At 50.5% G+C, this 18,171-nt stretch overlaps 6 protein-coding genes across 11 annotated transcripts; 5 read left to right on the forward strand and 1 right to left on the reverse strand.

Annotated features, from left to right (window-relative positions):
- Positions 1-52: 52 nt before the first annotated feature.
- Positions 53-8,732, forward strand: LOC9647630. Its single transcript, XM_024663963.1, has 13 exons — positions 53-1,832; positions 1,919-2,061; positions 2,138-2,354; positions 2,419-2,618; positions 2,693-2,903; positions 3,016-3,161; positions 3,258-3,456; positions 3,506-3,870; positions 4,693-4,772; positions 4,965-5,138; positions 5,241-5,497; positions 5,724-8,451; positions 8,517-8,732. Exons 1-12 carry the CDS (start codon positions 78-80, stop codon positions 8,283-8,285), a joined length of 6,309 nt encoding a protein of 2,102 aa, XP_024519731.1. The 5' UTR covers positions 53-77; the 3' UTR covers positions 8,286-8,451; positions 8,517-8,732.
- Positions 2,904-3,983, forward strand: LOC9647631 (citrate-binding protein). The gene is made up of 2 exons (XM_002990112.2): positions 2,904-3,456; positions 3,506-3,983. Exons 1-2 carry the CDS (start codon positions 3,211-3,213, stop codon positions 3,899-3,901), a joined length of 642 nt encoding a protein of 213 aa, XP_002990158.2. The 5' UTR covers positions 2,904-3,210; the 3' UTR covers positions 3,902-3,983.
- LOC9647632 (calcineurin B-like protein 2) lies at positions 4,005-5,237 on the reverse strand. Of its 2 annotated transcripts, none has more exons than XR_002990927.1 (8): positions 5,061-5,214; positions 4,931-5,013; positions 4,814-4,873; positions 4,651-4,759; positions 4,546-4,598; positions 4,406-4,486; positions 4,208-4,328; positions 4,005-4,146 (listed from the first exon to the last, which is right to left on the reverse strand). XR_002990927.1 is itself a non-coding variant. In XM_002990155.2 (8 exons), the coding sequence occupies exons 1-8, from the start codon at positions 5,182-5,184 to the stop codon at positions 4,089-4,091; spliced, it is 681 nt and encodes a 226-aa protein (XP_002990201.1). In that variant the 5' UTR covers positions 5,185-5,237; the 3' UTR covers positions 4,005-4,088. The 2 variants fall into 2 exon arrangements, 1 of the variants encoding a protein (XP_002990201.1); XM_002990155.2 differs by having other exon boundaries at positions 4,208-4,320; positions 5,061-5,237.
- Positions 8,733-9,096: 364 nt separating the features above from the next.
- Positions 9,097-12,639, forward strand: LOC9647633 (probable serine/threonine-protein kinase PBL21). 2 transcript variants are annotated; one of them, XM_024663919.1, is made up of 14 exons: positions 9,097-9,386; positions 9,437-9,982; positions 10,040-10,178; positions 10,250-10,321; positions 10,391-10,462; positions 10,604-10,675; positions 10,728-10,787; positions 10,848-11,104; positions 11,164-11,408; positions 11,465-11,591; positions 11,639-11,710; positions 11,762-11,951; positions 12,015-12,147; positions 12,235-12,639. In XM_024663919.1, exons 2-14 carry the CDS (start codon positions 9,883-9,885, stop codon positions 12,481-12,483), a joined length of 1,788 nt encoding a protein of 595 aa, XP_024519687.1. In that variant the 5' UTR covers positions 9,097-9,386; positions 9,437-9,882; the 3' UTR covers positions 12,484-12,639. The 2 variants fall into 2 exon arrangements, with proteins under 2 accessions (XP_024519687.1, XP_024519686.1); XM_024663918.1 differs by having other exon boundaries at positions 9,097-9,982.
- A 69-nt stretch (positions 12,640-12,708) lies between these two features.
- LOC112342308 (putative serine/threonine-protein kinase) lies at positions 12,709-14,368 on the forward strand. 3 transcript variants are annotated; one of them, XM_024663923.1, is made up of 6 exons: positions 12,709-12,956; positions 13,018-13,139; positions 13,191-13,410; positions 13,473-13,698; positions 13,760-13,910; positions 13,964-14,368. In XM_024663923.1, exons 1-6 carry the CDS (start codon positions 12,716-12,718, stop codon positions 14,258-14,260), a joined length of 1,257 nt encoding a protein of 418 aa, XP_024519691.1. In that variant the 5' UTR covers positions 12,709-12,715; the 3' UTR covers positions 14,261-14,368. The 3 variants fall into 3 exon arrangements, with proteins under 3 accessions (XP_024519691.1, XP_024519689.1, XP_024519690.1); XM_024663921.1 differs by having other exon boundaries at positions 13,018-13,410; XM_024663922.1 differs by having other exon boundaries at positions 13,018-13,410; positions 13,973-14,368.
- On the forward strand, positions 14,185-15,611 carry LOC9647634. Of its 2 annotated transcripts, none has more exons than XM_024663926.1 (7): positions 14,185-14,344; positions 14,388-14,599; positions 14,646-14,697; positions 14,757-14,881; positions 14,934-14,996; positions 15,050-15,174; positions 15,236-15,611. In XM_024663926.1, the coding sequence occupies exons 1-7, from the start codon at positions 14,296-14,298 to the stop codon at positions 15,384-15,386; spliced, it is 777 nt and encodes a 258-aa protein (XP_024519694.1). In that variant the 5' UTR covers positions 14,185-14,295; the 3' UTR covers positions 15,387-15,611. The 2 variants fall into 2 exon arrangements, with proteins under 2 accessions (XP_024519694.1, XP_024519695.1); XM_024663927.1 differs by having other exon boundaries at positions 14,397-14,599.
- The last annotated feature ends 2,560 nt before the right edge of the window (positions 15,612-18,171 follow it).

Genomic DNA, 18,171 nt, shown 5'->3' on the forward strand with positions numbered 1-18,171 from the left:
TAAGCCAAAGTCCACGTGGCAGAAGATACGCCTTGAAATGAAATATCGCGGCGTGAGTAGGACTAGGGCTAGCGGTGATGTCAGCATCTTCTTCGTCGCTGAGCACTGCGCAGGGCAGTGCGGCAAATCCCAATGGACCTCAGCCCTCCTCCTCGCGCGGATCCTGGTCCTCGTCCCATCCACTGGACCGCTCCTCCCCGGCCGCCGGTAAGATCCTCCGCGCCGCCCACGAAGAATTCGCCCCGCGCCGCCGCAATCGCCTCTCGCTCGCCGGGGGGCGCCACGAGAGCCCCCCCTGGGCGACGAGCGCCATCTCTGGAGCTGGCCTTGATGCCGCCGCGAGCTGGCGATGCCCTGCGGGCGCCTCCGCCATGACCGCCACCGCCGCCGCCGCCGCCGCCTCTACCGCCGCCGCTCGGCCGCCATCGCTGGGCACGGATTTCTGCGGCCGCAAATCCACCCGCCTCGTCTCCAAGCTCTCGCATCTGGGCCGACCTAGCAGCGCTCCAGGCAAGCCGATCAAGCCCGTGCTCTCCTCCGCCGTGAAACACATGATCAAGTCGCCATCGCCATCGCTCATGCCTGCATTGCTGGACCAAGTCTCGGCGCATCTCCTCGGCCCCGACGATCTCCCATTCATCGTCCGCGAGCTCGGCCACTCGGGGCAGTGGGAGAAGGTGGTCAAGAGCTTCGACTGGATGGTCCTCCAGCAGAATCTCCGCAGCCAGTGGGACAAGGTGACGAGCACGATCATCAGCTCGCTCGGGCGGCTTGGGCGGTCCGATTGGGCGCAGTTGATCTTCGATCGGGCAGTCGGCGCTGGGTTTGGCAACAACGTGTTCGTCTACTCGTCCTTGATCTGCGCCTATGGCCGCAGCGGCAAGCTGGCCAAGGCGGTGGAGATTTTCGAGGCCATGAAAGTGGTTTGCAAGCCCAACCTCGTCGTCTACAACGCCGTGATCGACGCGTGCAGCAAAGGTGGCGACTACCCGACAGCGCTCCGGATCTTTCGAGAGATGCTGGAGCAGGGAATGTCCCCCGACAGGATCACTTTCAACACGCTCATCTCCGCCGCCGGGCGAGCCAATCGCTGGGAGGAATGCGACCGGATCTTCGCGGAGATGGAGGAGCGCGGCATCGCTCGGGACGACGTGACTTACAACACGCTCATCGCGACGTACTGCCGCGGTGGACAGATGCATCTCGGCGCTGCGCTCATGGAGACCATGGCCAAGAGCTCCGGCATCGAGCCCAGCGTCATCACTTACAGCACCATGATCGATGGATATGCCAAGCTCGGCCTCGCTCACGAAGCCATCGCGCTCTTTCAAGAGATGCGCAACCAAAACGTGGAGCCCGACGGGATTTGCTACAACACCATGGTCGACATCCACGCTCGTCTTGGCAACTTTGACGAGGCCCACAGCATCCGGCGGGCGATGGAGGAGGCTGGCTTCGCCAAGGACATCGTCACCTACAACGCGCTGCTCGATTCCTACGGCAAGCAAGGCAAGTTTCGCGAGGCCATGTCGCTGCTCGAGGAGATGAAGCAGCGCGGGGCCTCTCCAAACATTCTCACGTACTCGGCGCTCATCGATGCCTATTGCAAGCATGGATTCCACCGCGACGCCATGGCTTTGTTCCAGGACGTGAAGAAGGCCGGGCTCCAGCCCGACGTTGTGCTCTACAGCACGCTCGTCGATGGCTGCTGTAAGAATGGATCGCCGGACGAAGCTCTGGCTTTGCTCGAGGAGATGGCGGACAATGGCATTCGTCCCAATGTTATTACTTACAACTCGCTGCTGGATGCCTATGGAAGGCAGTGCCTCATGGTACGTAAAAACTTTCCAAAACTTCGATTTTTTCTTCTTCCAAGAGTGACGATGCTTTTAAAACCCAGTGTTGATTGTGTTTGTAGATGCAAGACGATCAACAGTCTCTTGTGGATCCCAAACAGAAGCAAGCTCTCGTGCTTGCTGCTGCGAGGGTGTTCCGGGAGATGGCAAAAAACGGTGTCAAGCCCAACGTAGTGACGTTTTCGTCCATCCTCAACGCTTGCAGGTACTTCAATTCTTTTATACGTACAAAAAATATTCAATTTTTCCTTTTTTTTTTTTTTTTTTTTTGCATGATACAGCCATTGTGCATCGGTGGAGGATGCATCCAGTTTATTAGAGGCCATGAGAGTTTTCGACGGTCGAGTGTATGGAGTTACACACGGCTTGCTCATGGGCTTTAGGATTCGAGTGTGGAGAGACGCCGAGACGTTGTTTAACGAGCTAACGACGCTAGGACACAACACAGCCGTGGCATTCTACAACGCACTAACAGATGTCTTGTGGCACTTCGAGCAGGCGAGTTTCTTCTTTGGATTTAAATCCTGAAAGTCACATTTTTTTTTTTTTTTCTTTTGTTCAGAGGAACAGTGCTCAAAGAGTCGTAGAGGCAGCCAAGGACCGGCATGTTTGGGACAAAGCATGGTGGCATTCCGAGCAGCAGTTTTTTCTCGACTTGCACTTCATGTCGGTTGGCTCGGCACAGGCCATGCTTCACTTGTGGTTGCTCTACATCCGAAAGTTTTTGTGCCAGAGACGATCGGTGCTGCCAAAGTATATGAGGTAACTTTCAGCGTCCTTTCTTTCGTGTCATTCAAGATCTAAGCTCTCCTCGGCCGGCCTGGTTTTCATGGCAGCATCCTGACGGGCTGGGGAAAGCACAGCAAAGTTCCTGGCGAGAGCGCCGTCAAGCGAGCAGTAGAAGCACATCTCTTGGAGATGAATTCGCCGTTTCACGTATGGGGAAACAACGAAGGACGGCTTGTGTGTGCTGGCTACCAAGTCCAAGGCTGGCTCATGGACACGAGAACTCAGAGACATCTCCGGCTGTGCGACGTCCGAGGCGACTAATCGTTTCTTCTCGTTTTCTAACAAGCCAGATTTTTACTCGGCACGCAAGAACCAACCAACACGCAAGGATTGTAAGTAAGTTATGATGTACTTAAATCTCTCTTGGCAGTTTTCTAGGAATGTTAACGAAGCAAAAAGAGTGATTCCACTCGCGAATCCAAATATTCCAGAGTTTATACTCTTTGGACAATCCCCTCCCACGCAGGAACGACAAATCACAGGTCCAAGTACGTATAGGTTCGATCACACTCCACAGTATTTTCCAAAGTAGTCTCGTTGTTTCATCGTTTTCTTTCGTGCTGCAATGGCGTTTGCTTGTGCTGCCTTGCTACTCCTATCTCTTAAATTCAGCACTTCGGCATTCGGCATCGATCCAACTTCCGGTTTTGTCGAGCGGCCAGTTTCCTACGTGATCCAGAAGCCGTATGATCTCAAAGTCTCTGATCGCTACAGCTTCAGCAATGGCATCCACAAACTGTGGGTCTACACTTCGGACAAGCCCCACAGCTCTGATAGTGACACGATGCCAAGAACCGAGCTCCGGTTTCTAGTAAGTTGGTCGACATGATCTTCTCGAATTCTCTCATTGTTTTTCATAGAGACCAGAGTACTTGGACGGGGTCTGGCAATTCGAAGGGGACTTTTACGTTCCCTCGGGCACAAAGGGTGCCTGTGTGATGCAAGTGTTTGGGGGAAAGAGCGCTGCCACTGCGCTCCAAGTTCGGCTCGACGGGCATGGAGATTTAGTTCGAAGTGGAGCCGACTTGCCACACTCGACCTTGGCGACGGATGTCTATAACAGATGGATCCATCTCAATGTTATCCACGACGCGGACAATATGATGCTTAGCATCTATCTGGATGGAAAGCTCAAGCACTGGGAAGTGAACGAGAGCCGCAAGACGCACTACTTCAAGTGTGGAGTGTATGCACAGTCCAACGCTAGCGAGTACATGGAATCCAGGTGGAAGAATATCAAGATCTGGAAGCTATGAACTTTGTTCTAAGTGATAAGGACAAAAGAAACATTCTCTGATTGTAAAGTTGCCAATAAAAACATGATCCGTTCTTAGTAAAGTTGCACCGAAGAACACGATCTCAAGTTTATAGGAATTGAATATCAAATCTGGAAACTTACCCCAATCTAATGTCATATCGAAAAGAATTATCTTAGAATCCTTTCTATGTATCTTCGACTTGCGAATGGAATACAAAACTTGGAAACGTAGTCGTAATGTCCCTGATCATAACAAAGCGGCATCTTGCGTTGGAAGGGGAGATCATGAGAAAATCATTCTTACTTCAAGTAGAGGAGGCTCATGTTCTTGAGCAAAGAGGGGTGCTTCTGTACAAGGTTGCTCCACTCCTCTTCGTCAATCATGCCGTCCCTTTTGGTATCCGCTTCCTCGAACGTCTACAACGCTTAAGCCAGGTAACGCTATGAGTGTCGAGCATGTAAAGTTTCTGCTCTACAGAGACAAAGAAGCGTGAGGCATTACCTTATCTATTATGTTCTCCACGACCTCGTCCGATAGATTCATACCGGACTCCGCTAACGTCGCTACTACCATTCGTTTCACCTGCGAGGCAAACCAAAGAATGGTTTCCAGACTAGAAGAGAAACCATAGAAATACTTACCTCGCCCCGATCGATGTAGCCTTGGTGCTTAAAATCGTACAAACGAAACGCAACTATCGGAGTGTTACATGAGAACCTCAGCGACTTTGACGAACTCAAACTTACATGCGACTTTGTCTTGCATGGGAGCATTTGGATGGAACACAGAGAGAGCCCGTGCAAACTCTCCAAAATCGAGAACATTGTTCTTCTTGACGTTGAAAAGATCAAACACCTGGAACGCAAACGTAAGTCAGTCCACAGTCCAGTGGTTCTTTCCTCTGCTTGCCCGATCTGCAAATATGCTTTCTTTCCTGCTGCTCTTGAATAGAGCAAGCTTGAATTCCTCCTGATTGGAGAAGTATTCTCAGATACCTCGAAGAAGAATTGAGAGAGAGCCTCTTACCCTGTTGATCACACCATCGTCTACCACACCGCAGCTTATCTTCTTGAAGAGCTCATACAGCGCTTCCACTTCGCTGACGCTAACTGGAATGGAAGCCCCCGTAAGAATCGAGCCAAATGCCGGCACTTACAATTGGTATCCCGTGCAATCGACTCGGAATCCTCCCTCTCCACGCGCTTGTGCTCGAAGCATCGCGACAGCAGCGCTAGTACGTGCTGAATTCCCGAGTAGAAATGCTCTAGGCATGGCCACATCGCGACGCAACCTAGCGCCCTCGCCTCGCTCCATCCATAATTCCCTAAAACCCTAGGCAGAGAGATTAAAGGGATTTCTCTAGACGACCTAGGGCATGGCCTCTCCGCCGCTGCGCAAGGTGCTACTCTACTCCGCCGGGTGAGCTCTCTTTCCCTTGATCGCGCATTTCCAATCGATGATCGATGCGCACCTGCATTGCACAGGATCGTCGTCCTGGTCGCGACCACTTACGATGTTCACCGCTATGTCAAGGCGAATGAGAAGCCGCCGAGCATGGAAGACAAGGCCGCATTTGCCGCAGCGTTAGAGGCGGCGCGGCGCAAAACCTGAGCTTGAGGCCTCGATTTCTGGGATTTCTTCCTTACATCCATGGCTGCCAAAATCTTGTGGTAGAGTTTTCTTTCCTTTCTATCTTTCTCATCTATCCTACTGTGTGTGTAGGCTATGTGATCGCAAGCTGCTCCAATATCTTCGTGGATCGAAGCTCTACCATGCGTGAGTTTTCCGCTATTTCGGCTTGGCATTCTTCAAGCTATAGCTTGAATGGCCAATGCATGGCTTGAAGAAGCGGTTCCGATTCTCCGGACCATCGCTCCTTCGGCAGCAGCAGCAGCAGCGGCACTTCCACGAAGATAAAGCATTTACCGGTGGCGAGTTCAATCTATGGGCTGCGGTAGTGGAAGAGCCTCAAGCACACGACTACGCTCCTCTTGCTCCTCCCACTCTTTCGGACGAAGATGTGAAGCAGAAGCTGGCAAGCCTTGAAGAGCAAAACCAAAAGTCGGGTTTTGTCGATCCTGCCGCCTACGTTTCCCTGTTGAAACAGTCTGGGGACGTCACCGCCTTGAAGACGATACAGGCACACATCTCCCACAGCAAGCGCTTCGCCGGGGATAGATTGCTGCTCAACTGCGTAGTGGAAGCATATGGAAAGTGTGGCTGCGTCAAGGATGCACGGCTGGTTTTCAGTTCTATCCGCCACCCCAACGTCTACTCGTGGACGATTCTTCTCGCTGCTTATGCCCAGAACGGGCATCACAAAACGGTGCTCGAGCTTCTCCGCCAAATGGACCTCTTGGGAGTGTGGCCGAATGCTGTGACTTTGGCGACAGTGATCGGTGCCGTGTCCGAGCTCGGGAACTGGGATGAGGCTCGGAAAATCCACGCCAGAGCTGCCGCTACTTGTCAACTCACGTACGACGTCGTCCTAGTGACTGCGCTGATCGACATGTATGCGAAGTGTGGCGACATCTTTCATGCGGAGGTGGTGTTTGATCAAGCTCGCAACAAGGACTTGGCCTGCTGCAACGCCATGATCTCGGCATACATCCAACTCGGCTACACGGTCGACGCAGTGTCGACGTTTAACCGCATCCAGCCCAGCGGCCTGCAGCCAAATCAGGTGACTTACGCGCTCCTCTTCCGCGCCTGTGCCACCAACGGCGTCTACTCGGATGCTCGCGTAGCACACATGTGTTTCATCCTCAGCAAGCTCCGCCCCGACGTGGTCGTCAACACCGCGCTGGTGAGCATGTACTCGAGGTGTGGGAGTTTGGAGGACGCGAGGAGAGTTTTCGACCGAATGCCCGGGAAGAATGTGGTGACTTGGAACGTGATGATCGCTGGTTACGCACAGGAGGGATACACAGACGAGGCTCTCCAACTTTACGTGAGCATGGAGGCTGCCGGCGTCGAGCCCGATGAGATCACCTTCGTAAACGTGCTCGAGTCATGCTCGTTGGCGGAGCATCTAGCAGCAGGCAGGGACATACACAAGCACGTCGTCGACGCCGGCTATGACTCTAGTCTCACGGTTCTCAGCGCACTCATCACCATGTACTCGGCGTGTGGAAGCTTGGGTGACGCCGTGGACGTTTTCCACAAGGGAGTAACGACACACAGCAGCGTCATCTCGTGGACAGCCATGCTCACGGCTTTAACAAGAAATGGCGAGGGGCGGAGTGCTCTGGCTCTATTCAGGAAAATGGATCTCGAGGGTGTCAGGGCCAACGTGGTGACTTTCGTGAGCACCATCGATGCGTGCTCCAGCATTGGAGCGCTGGTAGAGGGTCATGCTATCTTCGAGCGGGTGATTGTCACCGGCCATCTAATCGACGTGGTGCTCGGAACTTCGCTCATCAACTTGTATGGGAAATGCGGCCGCCTCGACTATGCCTTGGAAGTGTTCCACTACCTGAGCTTCAAGAACATTGTTACGTGGAACACAATCCTCGCAGCGAGCTCGCAGAACGGAGAGGAGACACTGAGTGACGAGCTGCTACAGGAGATGGACCTCGACGGTGCTCAACCCAACGAGATGACGCTACTCAACATGCTCTTCGGATGCAGCCACAACGGACTGGTCGCAAAAGCCGTGAGCTACTTCCGGTCGATGGTTTACGGCCACTGCCTCGTCCCGACGAGCGAGCACTACGGCTGCCTAGTGGATCTTCTCGGTCGCAGTGGACAGCTCGAAGAAGTGGAGGCTTTCATCAGCAGCAAGCCGTTCAGCCTCGACTCGGTGCTGTGGATGTCGCTGCTGGGATCGTGCGTGATTCACTCGGACGTGGAGAGGGGCCTGCGAGCTGCGAGGCGTGTTCTCGGACTCGACCCGAAAAACGCGTCACCTTACGTGCTGCTGTCCAACATGTTCGCGGCCATCGGCATGCTGGACGCGGTGAAGAGCCTGGCAAAATTGGCGGGCGAGAGGGCGATGAAGAAGGAGCAGAGCCGGAGCTACATCGAAGTAAACGGGGTGGTGCACGAGTTTGGAGTGAGAGCTGGGCTGCACCGGCTGGGCGAGAAGATCGGAGCTCAGCTGCGTGAGTGGAGCGAGGAGATGGAGGAGGCGGGGTTCGTGCCGCTGCATGACGTGCGGGGGTACCACGACGAGAAGCTGGCGATTGCTTTCGGTGCGATAAGCTCGCCGCCGGGTGTGCCGCTGTTCGTCGTCAAGAACTTGCGGATGTGCGTGTGCTGCCACGGCGAGATCAAGCACATCTGCAAGATGACCGGGAGAGACATATCCGTCAGGGAAGGCAACCGCGTCCACCACTTCCGTCCTATGGACGCGAGCTGTTCGTGCGGTGATTACTGGTGACACACACGGGACAGATGCAACGAAGTTGACGATCATGGCTCCATCTTGGTTTATTTATTGTCTTTCCGGAGGGGCCAGGGGCGTGTTGCTGCTACTGCTGCTGGTGCCATCTTTAATCGGGTACGTCGTGTGCCTTGAATCTGCTCAGGTGAAAGCTCGCCAAAAGGTACGATGGTGTCTTTCATTATTACGTAGGAGAGTGCTGACTGTGGTATTTATGTCCACCACCAGGTGAAACAAGTCAAGGAGCGGAGTAAAACTTGAGCAGCCAAGGTGAGGATGGGAAGCTATCAACATTCATTCTTTTATTCGGCTCACTCACGCTCACGAGGCAAGTGACTCTCGCCAGCCACCGTAGCATTTCTCGCATGAGCTTCTTGGGTTGGGAGTCTTGACTTTCTGTATAGCTCGTCTATTCTATTAAGTGCATCCATTTCGATTCTTGGATTGTTGGCCCACTGCGTCATGAGAAGCTACAGGGACCTTTGAGAGATGGTGACGAGATGAGATGTGAGAGGACAGGACGCATTCTCCTTTGTTTATTTGTTGCTTTGCTATGGAAGTGTAGTGTAGGGCCTCTAGCGAGCAAGTTGGAGAGAGCAAAGCTTTTCCGAGATAGATAGATAGATACTTTTTCTCTTCACTTTGTCACTGGATGATGAGACCTGGCAGACATTCACATTCTTTTTCTGCTTTGCATTTGTTGAGAGGCGATGTCAAAAGAACTGTAGTGAGAAGCAGACAAGCAAGTTGGAATCTGGCTTTTGGAGGCTTTACATTAACAATCGCCAAGTGTTTTTTCTGTAGGATAAGCAGCAAGGAAGGAAAAAGATATACAAAAACAAAGCTGGCAGCCAGTCGAATAAAAACAGGACTGCGAAGGCGAGCTCAACACAGGCACAGCTATGGCGGGCGAGAGCGAGCGAGCAAGGTGTCGCTGTTAATGCTCCTCTGCGAAGGAAAACAACACCAACACCATGTAGGGGCTCGCTCTTTTTTTTTTTTTTTTTTGAGGGGAGCTATAGATACATTGATAGATCCTTGGTGGCGTTGTAAATTCCTCCACAAGACGAACAACTGGCTGGCTGCTGCCGCTATACAGTGAGTCACAAGCTCTGAATGCCCAGTGGAGTTAATTTCTTCTGTCGCAGAAACAACCATCACCACCGAACGGAGAAGCAAAGCTTATAGCTTAAGTCCTACTCTCTCTCCCTCACACACCCTCTCTCTCTTTAGAGAGACTGGTGCTGCCACACAACATTACTGCCAATCACTTTAACTTGGACCAAGTCTCTTTCACGGGACGGAGAAGAGAGAAGAGAGAAGAGAGGGTTCTTCCTTTCCTCTTTTCCTTTGCCAACCAGTGTGTAAGTATCTTGCTCCTCTGGATCGGCGGACTTTGGGAATACCCTCCTCTCTCTCTCTCTCTCTCTCTCTCTCTCCGCTCGGGGGTTTTAGGTTCTTCTCTCACTCTCAGTCTCAGTCTCACTTTGGAATGGAAATGCTGGTCGACCCAAGCAGCAGCAGCAGCTAGATTGGAAGCACTCTTTTTTTCCGCTCTTTCTCGTTTGGGCTCGGGGGCAGCGACAATGATCATATGGAGCCTTCTATGAGTTTGTGGAGCTCAGTGGTACTGTTAGGAGCTCTGGCGCTATGGAATACGGGCACGCTCTCCGTCTTTGCACAGCCTGGAGCTGGTAACTATCGCTACATAGGCTTCTCCTCTTGGATCATCCTTAGTCTCGTTTTTCCAGCGGATGCCTTGCAGGCTTTCAAGCACGCTCTTGGGGATCCACCGCAACTTCGCAGCTGGATGGGCGATGATCCTTGCTCGGCTTCGTCGTCATGGAGAGGAATCAAATGTGGTGGAGATAGCCGCGCCGTTGTCTCGCTGTAAGTAGTTCAACTTCTTTTCTTTCTCCGCGAAGAACAAACAGTGGAAAAAAAATGTTTCCAAACTCCAGGACGTTGTCAGCTCTGGGGCTTCGCGGATTGCTATCGTCGGAACTGGAGAAGCTGAGCAGCCTGGTTATCCTGTAAGTTTTTGGCCGCCGCTCTCGTTTGGTTGGATATCATGGATGATAATCACGACAAGGTTTGTGCAGATGGCTAGATGGTAACCATCTCTATGGAACAATCCCCTCTGGTCTTGGTAAATTGAAGAACCTAACTTCTCTGTAGGTCCTTCTCTTTTGGATTCACGTTCCTTGAAAAGAATATGTACTGTGTGCTTGTTTTGCTTTAGATTCTTCAAAGCCTTGTTCTTGGCTCGTTGCTCAAACTTTTGCTACGTTTCCTTTTGCTGGTTTTGTTTGCAGGCGTCTATCTGGAAATCATCTGAGCGGACAAGTCCCAGCAGCATTCGCAACATTGCCCAACTTGAAAGAGCTGTAAGTTCTACGTAAAGTTGGGATTGTTTTCGTAACTTTTTGTCTTTCTCAGCTTTCTGGATGGCAACTCGCTCAACATTTCATGGTCCTCGAAGCTTTCGACGAATGTAAGGTAAGCTCATTTCAGTTCCTAAAGCCGGAGGTCGAGTAACTTCAACTGTGCTTGATTCAGGCTGAGCGAAAACCTGGATTCATGTCCAGCATGCTCCCCTTCTCTGGCACCAGCTCTGGTGTTTGGTCCCGGCGAGGGAATGCCTCAAAACCAAGATGGTGGCCACAAATCTCACGCTGGTGCCATTGCTGGAGCAGTAGTCGGCGCGGTGGTTCTCGTCGCAATCTCAATTGGACTGGTGTCACTGTGCTTGATGCGCGTGAGGCACTGGCCGAGTGCTACTTCCGACACCGCCTCCTCAGATCCTTCCGCTCAAGGTAACCATTTGAAGTATGATCATAAGTAGCGTTCTAAGAGTTCTTTCCTGAGTGCGTAGTGGACTGGGCCAAAGGAAGAGCCGAAAGTTCTCTAACAGAAGGAGCGATCGCCGCAGCCGTGGAAGCCCAGCATGCAAAGCAGTTTGCGTTTCAAGAGCTCGACCATGCAACCAAGGGATTTAATCCATCCAACCTGATTGGGAGAGGACGCTTTGGTTTAGTCTACAAAGGATTGCTTGAAGATGGAACTATAGTGGCCATCAAGACGCGAGCTAGCGCTCCTACACAAGAGTTTGTCACGGAGGTAAAGACATAGTTAACAAGATCTCGCACAACCAACGCTCTTGCTTCTTCATGCAGGTCGTTAATCTGTCCCAGCTTCGCCATAAGAATGTGGTTAGTCTGCTTGGTTTTTGCCAGGAACACGACCACCAAATGCTTGTTTATGATTATCTGCCCAATGGGAGTGTTTCAAGTCATTTATGTGGTACGTAGCTGGCCTCCCTTGTCTTGCTGGATCTAACTTTGGGATAGATCCTAATGGGAATCCAACTGGAGAGCTGGATTTCAAGCAACGCGTAGCAATTGCATTGGGTGCTGCCAGAGGTGCTGATGTGATTCTCTAGGATTGTGTACTAACTTGCGGCTATGGATCAGGATTGGAATATTTACATTCTGGGAATCCACCCCGCGTGCACCAAGACTTCAAGACAAGCAACGTGCTCCTGGACGAGAACTTGGTGGCGAAAGTTACGGATGTAGGCCTGTCCAAGCTGCTGGTGACGAGCCACAACGCAATGCCATCAGCAAATGGCTCCAGCAGCCACTTCGCAGATCCGGCAGCAGTGTGAGTAGCCATGCATCCATCTCTGGGTTTTTCTTCCTCTCATTCTCTTGTCTCTCTCGTCAGATATAACACGTACCGCGTGGATCCAAAGAGCGACGTCTACAGCTATGGTGTGTTCCTGCTTGAGCTCATAAGCGGGCGACAAGCAATAAACCGGAGCCGACCAGCACAGCCTTCTCCCGGCATCGTGGAATGGGTGAGTAGCGTCGCTTTCGCCAATATGGCTCGATCTCCTGGTGGAGCTCACACGCAGTGCGTCGTTTGTGGAACTTAACTTACACAGGCACGGTCGCTCCAGGAATCGTCGAGTAGTATGGAGGGAATGGTGGACAAGAGCTTGGTAGGGACGGAAGAAGCGGGCACTTTGTTGCTGCTGGGCCTCCACTGTACAGCCCAGAGTCCAGAGAAGAGGCCCACGATGAGTCAAGTGTCACAGCAAGTGGAGCGCATTCTGGACAAGGAGAGAGGCGGCATCGTCGCAGCCGGCGAGGGCGCGACGGTAGTGACTCTGGGAAGCGAGCTCTTCAAGTAAATCCAAAGGTTGACGGACTAAGATCTTATATAACTTGGAGCTTCTCTCCTTGCTTCCTTTGCTTGCTTCTTTTTTTTTCCAGTCAGAGCGCGGATACAAATCCTGTCACTTACTTTGTCTTGGCCTGAAGCGTTCAAACAATCGACTTTTTTCGCTCTCAAGAGGACTCCGTCATACCCGTGCACCACTTGAGCATAAAGCAAGAACAAGTTTTTCATGTTTTGTTTTTCGTATGAGCGGCGGCAGGGAGTACGTATCTGCGGCAGCGCCATCTCCGCTTTCTGCTGGTGGTGATGGCTCCGGATCGCCTGATATGTCCAAGCTCATTGCTGGGATTTGTCTGGTGATCCTCACTTACACTTCCTGCTTGGTCACCATTGTGCTCCTGTGGAGGAAGAGGATGCAAATTCGGCAGGAGCAGGATCAAGAGAGCTACACGGACGCTCGTGGCTCTCGAGATCTTTTCCATCATGGTTTATATATGCAGCCATGGTTCCAAAATCTGCTAACTCGTGCTTTTCTATGAAATCCTAGAGAACAGCGGCGACATGGAAAGGAGATTGGAGCGCTACACGTTTCTGCAGCTACACAAGGCCACCCAAGGCTTTCATCTCAAGAACAAGCTCGGCCAAGGTGGATTTGGAGAAGTCTACAAGGTACGTAAAGATACCATAGATCGATCACTCGGACCAGAACTTCTCAATCAGGGAGTGCTGGAAAAGGAGGGGATCGTGGCGATCAAGCAGCTGATGCGAGCGCCAAACCGTCCACAGCAAGGTGCCGAGTTCATCAACGAGGTCTCCATGATCTCCTTTGTCCAGCACAAAAACTTGGTGAGACTGCTGGGCTTTTGTGCCGAGGGCGAGAATCGTCTCCTCGTCTACGAGTTTATGGAGAACAACAGCCTCTCGAAAATCTTACTTGGAGGTATCTGGTTCTTCGAAACTACTAAATATTCACTTTTCAAGATTTTTTAAAATTGTTGCAAGGTCGCTTATTCGTTGACTGGAGCGATCGATTCAAAATATGCGTTGGAGTGGCTCGTGGACTGGCTTACCTGCATGAGGAGTCCACAATCAAGATGATCCATCGCGATATCAAAGCGGGCAACGTACTCTTGGACAGGGACTTGAATCCAAAAATTTCGGATTTTGGGCTGGCAAAGCTCATGGAAGCTGGTTGCTCTCACCTCAGCACTGGAGTTGTCGGAACTTGGTACAATTTCCTCTTCAAAAGCTTGCAACTCTGATGATTCTTTACGTGTTTTTTAATACAGTGGCTACGTTGCTCCAGAATATTTGTTCACTAGCCAGCTCACGGAGAAGGCAGATGTCTACGCATTTGGAATCCTTGCTCTCGAGATTGTAAGTGGGCGACCAAACATGAACCTGGAGCTGCCTGACGAGGAAATCTTCCTTCTCGACCGGGTGAGAAACAAAAACCAAGCTTGATGAACTTTCTAACGCTGAACTGAAGTTAGCGATCACAGGCATGGACTTTGTTCGAGGGTGGTCGTTTGCTCTCTCTCGTGGACACGAGGCTTGTAATTTCATGCGCGGCAGCAGAAGTGGAGAGGGTGGTGATGGTTGCTCTCCACTGCACGCAGGCCTCTCCCTCGGCACGGCCATCCATGAGTAGCGTCGTTGGCATGCTCCTGGGAAACCTCACCGTCACCACGGAAGTCGTCAAGCCAGGATTCATTCGCGATCTCAGGAACTCGCAACGAAGACTTTGCACTAGCAACACAAGTGTTTTGCGTGTGTGTCCGTCTTCCTAGGGCTTTCTTTCTAGGAATGTAATTTCGATGATAGCATGGCGACGGTGACCTTGCTGCTACATTTTGTTCCAAGCTCAAGAACAAGTAAGTGATGGTGGCTATCTAGAATTCACTCTAGTTTGCATAGGCATAACAGCGTCAAGGAACCGCCAAAGGTCGAACAAAGTTTCTGGCGATAAGCCAGCACAAGAAAAGCTTTCAATCCCGGCGCCATCGGAAGCACGAGAAAGCCCAATAGCATCTAAGGCAACGGCAGCACCGGCAAAGCGAGAAGCTGTGCTCAAAGCTTGTTTCCTCACGTCTGCTGGACTCGCCGCGGCAGGCTTGGCTCTCCGACAGGTAAATGGAATCATTCCAGAAATCTTACCAAAGAGAAAACAAGCAGGCCTCTCATTCTCTGGAATTTCTGTCGAGGGATTGTACAAGTTTGCTCGGATGTAAGCCTTTCTAGTTTACATATTTATTGTTCTTCGTCTTTTTCTCGTCTTGTGTATAGATGAGTTTCATCCGTGGCATTTTGGAGCAACTATAGGCCTTGTAGCGTTTATATCTGCGCTACGACTGGGATTGCTGGCGACCTGGCCAGACTTTGCTCAGTCGACCAAGACTGCGAACGAGCGGGTAAACTTTAATCGCGAGTATAGTAGCATTCCAAATCGTGGCGTCAGCACAGGTTTTGTCATCCCTGGGGACGTGGGACTGTGCCGCAGTCGCGTTCTCCTCCGGCGTGGGTGAGGTACTCTAGGCTCCAAACTTTTCTTGTTTTAAGTCTTTCTTTTGTATACACAGGAGCTTTTGTTTCGAGGTGCATTGCTACCACTTGTTGGAATGGATGCCAAGGGAGTTTTCGTCTCTGGAATTGTTTTTGGAGCCCTGCATGTTACAGGTGGTAGAAACATTGCCTTCGCAACATGGTAAGCTTTTTGTGCCAGCAGTTATATTTGATAAGAACTTTCCTGTTGGTTTGTTCTCCAGGGCGTCTTTCGTTGGGCTGCTTTACGGCTTTGCAGCCGTGTGGACATCGGACTTATGCGTGCCTATGCTTGCTCACTCGTCTGCAAATCTGGTAGCCGCTCTGTACTGGAAGTATAATAACGCCCGAGAAAATCGTCGACTTGATGTTTGACGGGTTTGTCTGAATCCTCGTACTCTTCTCCATCTTTTCAATTTCTTGGTTTGACATCTATAACTGTATAGCCGGAAGCTGACTGAGAGGCATCTATCATGTCCAAGGATGTCATCCGCAAGGCGTTCATATATAGATAGATAAGTATGCGTCAAAGGAGCTTGCTTTCTTTCTAGCTCTAGCTTTCGGCACAAAGCACAGACGAGGGAACTAAAATTTGGATTCGATCGTGTCTTGCTAGCTACTGGTGGTTGGATTGGCAGCCATCCATCCATTCTTTTGGTTTGTTGTTTTGCTCCAGCGAGGTGAGGTGAGTTGAGATGCGGTAGGCCTGGGCCCTTTCCTCCAGACAAACCGTGGCTCACACAAACAACTCGTTTTGTTGTGTTGTGTTACTTGCAGAGACGGGATTGCATCGCCCATCAAATCCACTGCGTCCCCACGACAAAGGGGAAAAGGTGGAAGCTTCTCGTGTCATGGATCGACTCGCACGGATTGGAACTTTAGCAACGCGCTTGAGGGGAAGTTTTTGTATTCGAAGCTCTCGTCCAAAATCCCTGCGTGCACACACGGTGTAAAGGTCACTCTTTGTTACAATTCTTTCGGCGACTAGTCTGCTCTTCTCTATAGCCAGGGAACGGACACACTTTCACACAAAACTCAAAACTTTCAGAAAAGCCACCACCCTCTCAATCAGGCACACATCTGTAAGCGTTGCAACAGGACCAAAAGAAAGAGAATCCCCGGCATCACAAGCAGCCGAGCACATGAAAACACGATCCTTTCTCCCCAAGTCAATGCACTGCAAAAGAGACCCAACTTTCCCGTCTTTCAAACACGCTAGTCTCCCCGAATATAAATTTGCCAAAAACCAAACCATGTAGCCATGCAAATGTAGAGACAAAAGCTTCCAATGCCGCGTTGTTTCAGACTGTTCAGACCATTTTATATTTATATTTCCCAACCAAGTTACTTTTAAACCGCCATAGTTAGTCCTTGGTTAGCCCGCGCTCCCGATTCCCATCCATATAACGTAGCGACGGCATTTCAATCTCTTTATTCTTCCATGCCCGCTGGACACATTACGTATATTTCTTGCAAGTGTCGTCTTGTACAAGTTGCTAGACAGTTTACGACCCCGTATTTGGGAGCAGATTCCCACCACCACGTACCGATGATTCATGCATGCATATAAAAGTTTGTAAGTAGCATTTGGGGTCATTCATATGCCGGGAAGTATCTTTGTGTCCGTGTGGCCACAGCCCTGTCAAAATATGACCGAAACCATGGAAGCTCGAGCCGAAACAATGCATTTTAAACACAATATGCAAATCTAGTGCCGCACACACTTCCATGAACGCATGTAGTCTCTCCTTGTATATACGTGGCGAATATATGTGTACGACGTGGGACCTCAAGATCTCACTTCTTATCAACTCAGGGACCCTACAGTAGTACCTACTAGTTCTAAGCAGTGGAAACATGAAACATTGGCCATCCTTGATATGGTCTACATAATATATATAAATTTGCTCTTGCTTGCCCTCCATGTTGTACAAACAAGAGGCCCAATTCTTGTCACCATCACTTACGATGCTACTTTCTCGACAATGTCAAATTTTTATAGGTATGATCCTCCATCTACCTAGATTGCTTCCACTCCCTCGAGCCAGAAAGAAGCAGTATAGATTGTTACAGCCAGGCTTCCTTCCTTTGTTGGGATGTCTTCCTAAGCTTTCTTTTTCTCGCCTTGATCGCTTCAATCGCTGTCAGCATACACCAGCTCAAGAATTTGGACCTACTAACTATTTGTTTTAACTGCTCGAGGCGGTTCCAAGGGGGGATAGTTTGCATTCTTCCAGGCCTAAAGGCCGGTCAATATGCATACTGGCGAGGTCAATTGAAGCTCCCAAAAGCAAGTCATGATTAGTTAAACGGAAGTCAAGCCAGGATTTTTACGTTGATTCATGCGAGAGGAAGTTTTCTAAAATTCTCTAGAATTTGCTATGCAAAATCTGCAATCATGAACCTTTCTACGTGTGATGTTTGAGTTTTTGAGATTCCAGAAGATATACCCATCATCTCAACTGGCCAAAAGTCTTCTTCGAGCAAACTTGTCTTTGTTGGGAAGACCAAAGCGCCATCCTTACACTCATGGCATTCTGCCTTTCTACCAGCAGTAGCATATGTCTAATACATGCAGTAGTGAATGAAGATTACATAAAAAAAAAGTCAAGAACATTGTTGTTTTGATTTGCACTTCGGGCTGTTTACTTATTAGTCTCAGCAGATTACACTCGAAAACAGTTTATTACCGATCATTCTTCGGGTATATTCAAACAAACTTCTGGTCTGATGTTAATACCATTTCTGCCTTAAATTCTGCCCCTGAAGTCACATTCGCATTCTGGAAGCAAGCAGCAAAACAGAACGGGGTGAAGTAATAAACAGTTGCAATTCGCGGGGGAAGGGCTGTCATCGGGTTGCGGCCTTGTTCACGACAACCACAAAATTCTTTTTTATCTGCCCGGGGAAATATGCCCCGCGTACTATTTTACCTGATCAGCTGTCAAAGTAAATATTTTCGCAGGCTATTTAACGATAACATTCCTTTCAACCTCCTGCACCCCGCATTTGTTTATTCCCCCTGGTTAAAAACACTCCATACGTACGGAAGGGGCGCCTCTACAAGTACACCTACACAATGGCCATTGTGTGTCATAATATGCATGCATGGGGGAAGCCACGTGGGCGCGGTACATGCATGCATGGGGGCCCATGTAAG

The sequence above is a fragment of the Selaginella moellendorffii genome, unplaced genomic scaffold, assembly GCF_000143415.4.
Source record: "Selaginella moellendorffii unplaced genomic scaffold, v1.0 SELMOscaffold_105, whole genome shotgun sequence".
Classification (NCBI taxonomy): Eukaryota; Viridiplantae; Streptophyta; class Lycopodiopsida; order Selaginellales; family Selaginellaceae; genus Selaginella; species Selaginella moellendorffii.

Excerpts from the sequence above, each read along its gene's own strand:
- LOC9647631 (XM_002990112.2), top strand. The coding sequence starts at position 3,211 with ATGGCGTTTGCTTGTGCTGCCTTGCTACTCCTATCTCTTAAATTCAGC. Across the intron at positions 3,457-3,505 it reads GAACCGAGCTCCGGTTTCTA|AGACCAGAGTACTTGGACGG; the intron begins GTAAGTTGGTCG and ends TGTTTTTCATAG.
- LOC9647630 (XM_024663963.1), top strand. The coding sequence starts at position 78 with ATGTCAGCATCTTCTTCGTCGCTGAGCACTGCGCAGGGCAGTGCGGCA. Across the intron at positions 2,355-2,418 it reads TCTTGTGGCACTTCGAGCAG|AGGAACAGTGCTCAAAGAGT; the intron begins GCGAGTTTCTTC and ends TCTTTTGTTCAG. Across the intron at positions 4,773-4,964 it reads CAAACACCTGGAACGCAAAC|CTTATCTTCTTGAAGAGCTC; the intron begins GTAAGTCAGTCC and ends ACCACACCGCAG.
- LOC112342308 (XM_024663921.1), top strand. The coding sequence starts at position 12,716 with ATGAGCGGCGGCAGGGAGTACGTATCTGCGGCAGCGCCATCTCCGCTT. Across the intron at positions 13,699-13,759 it reads ACTGGAGTTGTCGGAACTTG|TGGCTACGTTGCTCCAGAAT; the intron begins GTACAATTTCCT and ends TTTTTAATACAG. Across the intron at positions 13,911-13,963 it reads AAATCTTCCTTCTCGACCGG|CGATCACAGGCATGGACTTT; the intron begins GTGAGAAACAAA and ends AACTGAAGTTAG.
- LOC9647632 (XM_002990155.2), bottom strand. The coding sequence starts at position 5,184 with ATGTGGCCATGCCTAGAGCATTTCTACTCGGGAATTCAGCACGTACTA. Across the intron at positions 5,014-5,060 it reads GATTGCACGGGATACCAATT|TTAGCGTCAGCGAAGTGGAA; the intron begins GTAAGTGCCGGC and ends CTTCCATTCCAG. Across the intron at positions 4,760-4,813 it reads AAAGCATATTTGCAGATCGG|GTGTTTGATCTTTTCAACGT; the intron begins GCAAGCAGAGGA and ends TTTGCGTTCCAG.
- LOC9647634 (XM_024663926.1), top strand. The coding sequence starts at position 14,296 with ATGGCGACGGTGACCTTGCTGCTACATTTTGTTCCAAGCTCAAGAACA. Across the intron at positions 14,997-15,049 it reads TCTCCTCCGGCGTGGGTGAG|GAGCTTTTGTTTCGAGGTGC; the intron begins GTACTCTAGGCT and ends TTGTATACACAG. Across the intron at positions 15,175-15,235 it reads AACATTGCCTTCGCAACATG|GGCGTCTTTCGTTGGGCTGC; the intron begins GTAAGCTTTTTG and ends TTTGTTCTCCAG.
- LOC9647633 (XM_024663918.1), top strand. The coding sequence starts at position 9,883 with ATGGAGCCTTCTATGAGTTTGTGGAGCTCAGTGGTACTGTTAGGAGCT. Across the intron at positions 11,105-11,163 it reads CTCAGATCCTTCCGCTCAAG|TGGACTGGGCCAAAGGAAGA; the intron begins GTAACCATTTGA and ends CTGAGTGCGTAG. Across the intron at positions 11,952-12,014 it reads TTCGCAGATCCGGCAGCAGT|ATATAACACGTACCGCGTGG; the intron begins GTGAGTAGCCAT and ends CTCTCTCGTCAG.